The 9405-nt window shown below is 46.0% G+C and overlaps 1 protein-coding gene across 1 annotated transcript; it reads left to right on the plus strand.

Moving 5' to 3' along the window:
• Positions 1 to 1773: 1773 nt before the first annotated feature.
• On the plus strand, positions 1774 to 3415 carry LOC125943194 (uncharacterized). Its single transcript, XM_049661764.1, has 2 exons — positions 1774 to 1819; positions 2744 to 3415. The coding sequence occupies exons 1-2, from the start codon at positions 1788 to 1790 to the stop codon at positions 3372 to 3374; spliced, it is 663 nt and encodes a 220-aa protein (XP_049517721.1). The 5' UTR covers positions 1774 to 1787; the 3' UTR covers positions 3375 to 3415.
• The last annotated feature ends 5990 nt before the right edge of the window (positions 3416 to 9405 follow it).

Raw genomic sequence — 9405 nt, forward strand, 5'->3', positions numbered from 1 at the left:
CATCATGGCAGGCAGACGTTGTGCCTTGGGAGGAGGAAGTGATTATAGATAGAGGAAAATCACGGTAAGTGCCTCACTGTATATCTGCATTAGATAACTCTATTATTAGATCACAAAGGCGGTACTAACAACAAAGTAGCGCCTGTGACGTGTGTCTGTGTGTCTTCTTTGAGATTGTGCCTTCGCGACAGAACATGTCGTTAAGCAAACACCAACCAGCCCAACAACAAGTCAACCTGCAGAATTTTTCAATGTGAGTTTAGGATCCATGCTGGCTTGTAGTTTTGGTCATGATGTGCACTAGAAAGAAAAAGAAAACTTATACCATCGGTGTAAACACTGCGAATTATAGGCACCAAACCAAACCGAACCAATCTGCGAATTCAGGAGGTGTTGCGTATGAGATGATCCGTGACTTGCGGATCTAATAAAGGCTTGTCAAATTAAATTGGAACGACGAGCAGAACGAGTGACAGCGTTATTCAGTTACACGCACGCTCGGCTGGGGACGTATTCTGAAACGATCCACTTCGGCGATAATATCGCGCCGGCGACAATATCGCCGTCAGGCGCACACTGATTGGCTGGTTGCGCAAAATTCTATAATGACGTGCTCAACCGGCCAATCAGCGGATCCAATTTTGCTAAAATGGCCAATCAGCGCGCACCGTTGGCGGAGGCGGATCGTTTCAGAATACGCCCCCTGCTCGCTGCCTCTCAGCGGCACTGGAACATTCGGTAGGCGTAGACGAAGAAGAAGAGTATGAAAAAACCTTGCGTTCTCAATGAATAATATAAATTTATTACCATTTGAAGCTGTGCAGTTTGGCCGCAGTGGCAGGGCAATTTGCATTGCCACTCTGTATACGTTTATAGAAGCATCATGCCGGGTACATTGCTAGGGGTTCTATCTCTCTGCGAGATGTTCTCACATGTTTTTTTCAATCGCTATTTTAGACAAGTTCGTAATATTTTCTCACTAAATAAGTGTATTATTCTACGTTTTAAAAAATCTTGTTATTTATAAATGATGATTTGATTCCTCATTTATGTGGCCAGTTCCCGCTCGTGGGTACCTGTCATGTAGAAAAGAAATCAACATCAACGTGAGAATATGAAAGCCTGTGACCAGCAGACTTAGAAATGTCTCTTGCTGAGTGTGCTGTTTAGAAGCAAAGCTGTTGACTCAAAACATGGCTCATAACAAGGCAAGTAGGCACTTCCTCTTTCACCGTTTCCTCTCGCCCGTTAGTGTTTGGCCACGGGGGTGATCCTATCCTTACAAAAAAAAAAAAAAAAGAAAGAAAGAAGAGAAAATAAAAGTAGAAAAGAAAACCAATGTCATCGTCGGCATCACCATCATTATCATACGCGCGCGCGCGAGCTCACGCCACACACACACACACACACACACACACACACCACACCACACACACACACACACACACACAACACACACACACACACACACACACACACACACACACACACACACACACACACACACACACACACACACACACACACACACACACACACACACACACACACACACACACACACACACACACACACACACACACACACACACACACACACACACACACACACACGCACGCACACACACGCGCGCGTGCGTGAGCGCGTTTATGGTTTAGGGGACCGAGCGGTGATCGAAGCGCTCGCGGTTCATGCACAAAACAAACCTGTCTCCAAGGCGACCCGCCGTTCCAGTTCGCTGTCGCTTGATGGCCAGCGTCGGTGAGCTTGCGTCGTGCTTGAAAAGCATGGAAGCTGCAACTGTGGAAGCAGGTTCGAGGTAAGAATGTATGGTAAGCTTTTGTGGAATAGTGCGTGGCAGCGAAAGATCCCCGGCCGAAACACGTTCTACTGCGCTTATAGAGTATTTAATCTTATGGAAATATTCAATGCTTCTGATCTGCCCGTGAAGTACAATGAACTCGACAGAGCACGTGTCTCGCGAGCTGCAGGAAAGTGTTTCAGCGAGGAACGTCGTGCGAAATGGATTATAATAATGACTTGCTATTTTATTATTACCTTTTATTGAAATGAAACTAAAAGAAAGAGATGTAGTAACCCTATAATGGCTTCTTATTTTGTTGTTATCTGTTCCACGAGGCGCATCCGCCGGCTCTGCCCACAACTTCTCCATTTATTTGACAGTCGCACATAGGCCGCCTATAGAAGGAAAATAAGTTGGGAGTCGGCTTCGGTCCTGCAGACTTGGTCGAGATTGTGCGATGATGAAGTGTTCTTTAACATATTATGCTTTGTGTACAACGGAAGAGAATTGTTAACGGTCGGTTGGTCATTGTAGTGTCATTATATCATTATAATGTATAACGAAGCGTATACAACACCTTAGTATAGGCATGACATGCCTATATGTCCCCCACTGCAGGCACCTCGGTGATCCCCCGCTGCACACGCATTCAAGTGTTGCTTAGAACGTGTGTGATAAGTCTATATCATACCGCTTCTAAGTATATCGAGGCCAAGTCGCAAAATACGGCTATGAGAACCTGTGATAGCGTTGATAACACGCCAAATTGATTTTGCGAAAGTAGTTCACGAGTTCGTCACTTTCCTTTTTCGTAGAATTTCTTTGTACCCATTTCCCTCCCCAAGGTTTGGTTCTATGCTGCTCCGAATAATTTACACACATCACGCAAGGTCGAGTTCTGCATTGCACGATCGATACTCTTGTTACACCGCTTCACAGCCCAGTCTCCACCGCCTCCGGTGCACCCCAGTCTACTGCGAGCCTCGCTGACGGGAACGACGATGTGGACGTGCCCACAGATGTCGCCGATAGCATCGATCTCTCGAAGGACGAGCGCGGTGACTCAGCGTCGCGTCCTACTCTGGACTGCGAGGACGGGGACGACGATTGCGGGGAGTGTGTCGCCGACCACGGCACCGACAGTGTTGCAGCCACCACTGCCCCGTCGTCGGTGTCGAGCACAGACGACGCGGACGAAGAGGCGCCGAGTGCGTGGACGCTGTGGTATCTGCGCAAGGATCTCGAGTGGAGGCGACGCGCCCTGCACGAGCGCGAAGCCCGGAGGGTCGCGCTGAGCGAGGCACGCTCCGCGGCCGAATTCAAGGCGAGCCAGCGGTCTCAGGCGGAGCGCGCCTTCGCCGCGTGGTGCGCCATGAAGAGGGAGCAGGAGGCGGCGAGGCGAGCCGAAGAGCGTCGTCGACTCGCCGACGCCGAGACAGACCGGAAGCGGAGGGAAGAGCGCACGTTCGCTCTGTCCGAGAGAAAGTGCAAGGAATGGCTTGCCAGGAAGCAAATGGAGCAGGGTACGGCCACACTGCTTTCTGGTTGCATTCTGTTCTGGTGGATGTAAAGTTTGTGGGTGGTGTTCGTGGAAAGAAGGTGGGGTGGCTATCCCGGTGTGGACCTCGGTTGGTATGTAGTACATTCGCCGAAGGGGACGAGCTCAGGTGGGGTGAAACGTGAGGAGTGTACAAGTGGCACGGATTCAGGCACGGATAAAGTATCAGAAATACTAGTAGTACCTGTATAAGAGTCACACAAGAAGTAATGGTAGCAGAAGTACGAAAAGGATAACATAAAAACAAATTGGAGTTTGTAAGGGCACCCGTTGAGAGAATGTAAGGGCACCCGAATCTACGCGTCCAGTAACTGTGGTATCATGGTGAGCTGTTGAGTTCCGTTTTGTTATACATGGGTTGCCGTGGAGAGACTGAGGTAAGAGTACCTCGATCACTCAATTTAGCTTTGTATGAAAGCAAGAAATAAATGAATAAATAATAATGGTAAAATAGACAAATATATGAAAAAATTACAATTAAAATAAAGATCGCAACGGAGAGTTCACTCGACGTCTGTGCATGCCGCTAACCGAGATATATGAAATGGAAAGGGAGGTAATGAATGACAGCCTATCACGTGATGTTTAAAGTCAATAATATGACTGCCATCAACCCAACAAGCTTATTTCCCTATACCAGGTGGTTTCTTTAGAGCGCTGCTCTTAGGCAGCCGCATTTCGATGGGGGCGAAACGCGAAAACACCCGTGTACTTAGATTTAGGTGCACGTTAAAGAACCCCAGGTGGTCCAAATTTCCGGAGTCTCCCCACTACGGCGTGCCTCATAATCATATCGTGGTTTTGGCACGTAAAACCCCATAATTAAATTAATTAATTAATTAGGCGGCCATTCCTGCGGCGATCGTTGCCGTTGTCCTTCGGAGTAATCGAGGGAACGTGCACAGCGACAGATAAAAAGCGACGGTGGAGCGCAGCGTGGGAGGAAAAGCGTAGTGCCACGCAAGACTTGCGACGACCGCTACGAGATGGCGCCAGAGGAGCGCGACGTCGCCTGTTCACCGATGGTATGCGGCGAGCGCGTCCGCCGATGCCATATATGGAAACAAAGCGCTGCATGAGCGAATGTGTCTGTCTGCGCGGCTGCTGTGTATCGCACCCACGCGTCAACCACGCGCCGCCTCTCGCGGTCTCCCGATTAGCGAGCCAGTCGCAGCACACTTCGCTCCATTTGCAAAGTGCCGTACGAGACAGATTGTCCGCACCAGCCACTATATCGCGAGATGAAAACACGTATACAGCTGCGCTCAAATTTCGCATTAGGGAGTATCGTAATCGTCGGTGAATTTTTTTAGCTGCGCCGAAATGTAAAAAAAACTGCCTCTGGTAGATAGCACAATTCTAACCCTTGAACTGAATCAGACGACGAGGCGGCCATTACTCCTACAAGAAATCAAAATGCTTAATTGAATAATTAGCATAAATACAGTAATTAGGTTTTTAATTAATTAGTTTGTTGCACTTATTTCAGTCTACGAAGTATAGCCGGTGAGTTCACAAGTCGTCTCCACTTGGAGCGAAATTTTAGGATTACACCAGTTTCGAGGTACTAATTCTCAAAGTCTCCGACGAGATGTATTGTCGTTCTAGTTATTTTTGTGCTTCAGTCCATAAAACACCTGTTTTCCTAAAAAAAGTAAGTGGAACAGTGTATTTTTATTGCAAGTTTGACAACGCATATCTCGAAGCCAGTGCCCTCATCAGCATTCGTTCCAAGTCGATATGGCTTGCTAACTCACTAGCTACAATTCGTACATTGAAATATATGTCATAAATTAATTAATTAGAAAAGTAATTAATGTACTTAAGTAAATTATTCAATTAAGCATTTTGATTTCTCGTAGAAGTAATGGCGGCTTTATCTAGTAATTTAGCGATCTATGTATTTATGAAAGGCTGTCCTACAGCACTTCGTTCGTCATAATATTTAGCCGCCTTGTAAATGTTAACATTACCGTCCTCTATGAGGCGAATGTTCTGGATGTGTTGAGCAAAATTCCTTATGCTGAAAATGCGGGAAACGATTCTATGATATTTTTTTAGCGCAAGTGTATAATTCGTTAGATACAGAGGCGCTCGCTTCACATCTATTAAATTGACCATAAAGAGCTAGCATTCTTTTAAGTTTTAGATAACGTCATCTTTGTGCTATCTGCCACAGGCAATTTAGAAAAAAATGGTGCTGCTAAAGAAAAAAACGCCATATATAGGATCCTAGCGTTGATGACACTGTTGCTATTTTATAGGGCAGTTGAGCGGCCATGCATTATGGATCAAACTCCAATAAAAAATAATTTAGTATAGATGACGGTCTAGAATAAGAAAACAGTGTGGTGTTGAATGTCGAAGAAACAAAGACTACCAATCAGACGGAGTGGTGAGATTAAAATAATGAGGGGTACGTTCACGATTATAGCTGGGGATCTTTGGAAAAGGTCTTTGCCCTGCAGTAGGCTTCAATAGACCGATGGTAACGCTTATGATTTAGCAAAGGGCGGGGAAGGGTGAATGCGTCATCGAGATAGGTTGGGGTGGGAACTGTGTTTCCAGGTACAGACTGATACAGACTGTATGGAATGTAACCGCTTGGATTTCCAAAATAGTGAGTCGCTAGGCACGTGCATCCTTCATGAGTCTCGTGAGTCAGCCACCACCTGCTATAGTTGCAGGCACGTATGTTATACACTTTGGACTGTTATACTACAAGCGGCATTAAAAATGTGAAAAGAATTGCATTAAAAAGTGAAAGCACAATGGTATACAGCTGCCGCCATGAAAAACGCGAATACCAGTCACATCTCTGGCATTTATATAAGTGTATAATGTGTTATATACAAAAGCGTTCGCTCCATATCCGTTAAATTAGCGTGAAGTGCATTCTTTTAGGCTTTAGATAACGTGATTTTTGATATGCCCATTCTGACGTTACCATAGTGCTGCCCCTCGTAGAGCAGGAAAAGAAAATCTTAAAGAATCGCTTACCGCATTTGCGGCATAATGAATATTTCTCAGTACAACCAGAACATTCACCTCGGGGAGGATGGTAATATAAACGTTTACAGGGCTGCTAAATATTATGACGAACGAAGTGATGCATGACAGCATTTTAGAAATGCATTTTTATAAGATGCCGTTTACCTCTTTGTGCATCCAAAGAGTGCACAGTCAGCCACATAAATAGGCGCAACTTTTCACATATCGAGGGCAGGGACAGCGTGAGAGCACAATTGCTGGTGGTGTTTGCAGGCTCCTTATATGATGATGCCTCTCGATATTGTGGTAATTTGGATACACACGGGGTACTTCGATGCGAGAATTCGTTGTAAGTGCATGAATAGCTAGCAACAATGACTTCGCAGATGCAAGTTTTCTTGCCGCCTTTGTGCTTTGCTTCACCCGCTGAACATCTGCTACCGCTTGAATTTTCTTTACATTAGCTGCCAGGGTCGCTCACTGGCTGTGGCGTTTTGCCTCTGGCCATGTGGTCGCAGGTCCAATATCCGTCTGTGGCTGCTGTTATTTGATAGGGGTGGAATGCAGTAGCCCTTGCCTACTGATCATTAATGACGTGTTGAAGAGTATCAGCGGTGACAATTGATCCGGAGCTTTCCACAATGCCGTCTTTCTTACGTCATGTGTTGCCTCAGTCTAGCACGTCGGTCGGGTCCGGTCCGCCCGTCCGTGCAAAGACATGGAAAGCACGGTACGCAACGCTGTTGCACTAGTATGGCTTGCTGTACAGGTACTAGACCGAGCCACGAGTCTGAAGCTTCAGCTAATGCTTGGCCTCGATAGCTGGTGTTTCAACGACGGCTGCATCTGAAGATTACGCAAAATCAGGGGATTGGAGACAATATATTTCTTGGAGAATATTGCTAGCAGTGGTGGACATCAATATTTATGGGTAATTGCATATAACAATAATAAATGAAATATTTTTCCTTACCTTATAATTAACCACCATTAACGACTATGTTGCAATGACAGAACTGAAATCAGCCAGTACGCAAAGCATAACTATTTTCTATTCGCTCTGTGCCTAGCACCAGCTTTGAGAAGTACGGATACAAAATACGCAGTGAAATGCATTGTGCTTCAGTTAACGTTTGGAAGCACTGCATTTTCCAGAGTATCGAGGCGTGTTAACTCGAGTAGCAATATACTGCGCGAGAAATTTTGAGTCTGTACCCTATTTTATTTTCTCGCCCGACTCTTTTTACAAATATAGGTTGCTTTTGGAAAACATTTGATGTTTGCATACTGTGTTACAGAGGCCAGTGTTGCCAGGAAACAGCGAACTCAGACCAGCGGCAGCGCAGGGAAGGCGGCAAACCAAAGCGCTTTCAATGCTTGGCTCGCCGGCAAGAGTACGATGCCTTCAACGGAGAAGTTCCATGTGAAGTGCATTGATGGTCAACTGTTCGCATTGTGGCGATAGTCCATATGCAACTCTTCCTAATGCGGTTCATTGGTATCGATATGTATTTACAAGTGCCATTAGTTCCTTCTAACGGGCACCGTAATTTCTATCAACAGGCTCATTTTAGTAGAGCTGGTTTGTTCGATACCGAAGAGGGCGCATGCCTGAGAGGGCGCTGTGATAGTAGGCCAAGAAGCAGATATGTCGACCGATAAAACGATGCCCAAGCCAGACAGTGCCATGAAGTATCACTAAGGCACCTATTACTAAACAATCACTAAGGTGCCTGTTATATCAAAGAGATGTATTTGGATGATAAATATGTATTAACACATTGTCGGCCACATTGCGTAGGTACTCTTTCATCTGCTCATGTATACTTGTGCTTTGTACATATCTCATAGTATATAAATTCTTTTATTGACATCTCATTGTGTGCGCAAAACTACATGACGCGAAAAGCGTTCGCTGTAATGGAGGTTTGCTATTATGAAAGTCACCCTCATAACCATTTATAATCAACTCAACAAAGTGCAGCATGTGTGTTTCATTCGGAGATAATGGCATTTATTAACAGGTGACCAATGAAATTTGGTTCCGATATGATAACGTAATTATTCATCAGTCTGTTGGCACGTTGGACAAACTTAGCCTTCAACTTTCCTAAAGCAGAGACTATGTCACCAATGTCGTGAGTACCTCGCATATGTAGTTGTCATTGACGGTAATCATAAAAAAAAGCAATAACTTAAGACTGCAGCAGAAAACAAAACGCTATGAAGGTGCATGAAACGAACAAAAAAAAAAGAAATTGATTAACAGTGCGTGAACAAGGAAAGCTTCAGCCTAGAGACAAAAATCTCATCCACACGGCCACAGAAAAAAAAAATGTCAGGTGTCAACAAGGTGTCAGCACAGGTTTTTACAAGGAGAGAGAGAGAAAGAGAGAGAGAGAGAGAGATTCAACTTTTATTGGTGCCAGCAATTCACGAGGGCGAACGCAGCCTCCCTCCACCTAGCAGAGGGCCGAGATCTCCTGGGTCTCAGCGGCTGCCTCGGCTAGCTGGACGGCCCAGACCTGGTCTTGCTGGTCTGACCTGAGCAGCAGGGTCCCCCACTGCTGCCGGTTTTGAATTTTGCGGCCCTCGAAAGGAGCCGCCTTCGAGCATGCCCATAGAATATGTGGCAGATCCGCCATACCTTTACATAATTTGCATTGATCGTTGTATTGCCCTGGATAAAATCCGCTGCAGGCCACCGGGTTTGGATACATGTTTGTTTGCAGGAGGCGCCAGGTCACCGCCTGTTTCCTGGTTAGCGCGGGATGAGCTGGTGGGTACCGGGCCCTTCCCAGCCGATAGTAGTCGGTTATTTCTTTGTAGCTGACCATGCGGTCTCCTCTCGTTCCCGGCTGGGCCGGCTCACTTGCTCGGCGAGTAAGTCCTCGAGCTACGTTGTGAGCCGCCTCGTTGCCGGGGAGAGAGGAGTGAGGAAGAAGCGAATCTTCAGCCCAGAAGCACCGTTCCGACAAAGGGGATACAAGTATTTCAAGTCTTATTACTTTTCTTTCAGGCTGAGGCTTCCCTTGTTAGTCTAATTGATGAA

The sequence above is a fragment of the Dermacentor silvarum genome, chromosome 2 (assembly GCF_013339745.2).
Source record: "Dermacentor silvarum isolate Dsil-2018 chromosome 2, BIME_Dsil_1.4, whole genome shotgun sequence".
Taxonomy (NCBI): Eukaryota; Metazoa; Arthropoda; class Arachnida; order Ixodida; family Ixodidae; genus Dermacentor; species Dermacentor silvarum.

Coding starts and splice junctions, on each gene's coding strand:
- LOC125943194 (XM_049661764.1), top strand. CDS start 1,788: ATGGAAGCTGCAACTGTGGAAGCAGGTTCGAG. Junction 1,820..2,743: donor ACTGTGGAAGCAGGTTCGAG/GTAAGAATGTAT, acceptor ACCGCTTCACAG/CCCAGTCTCCACCGCCTCCG.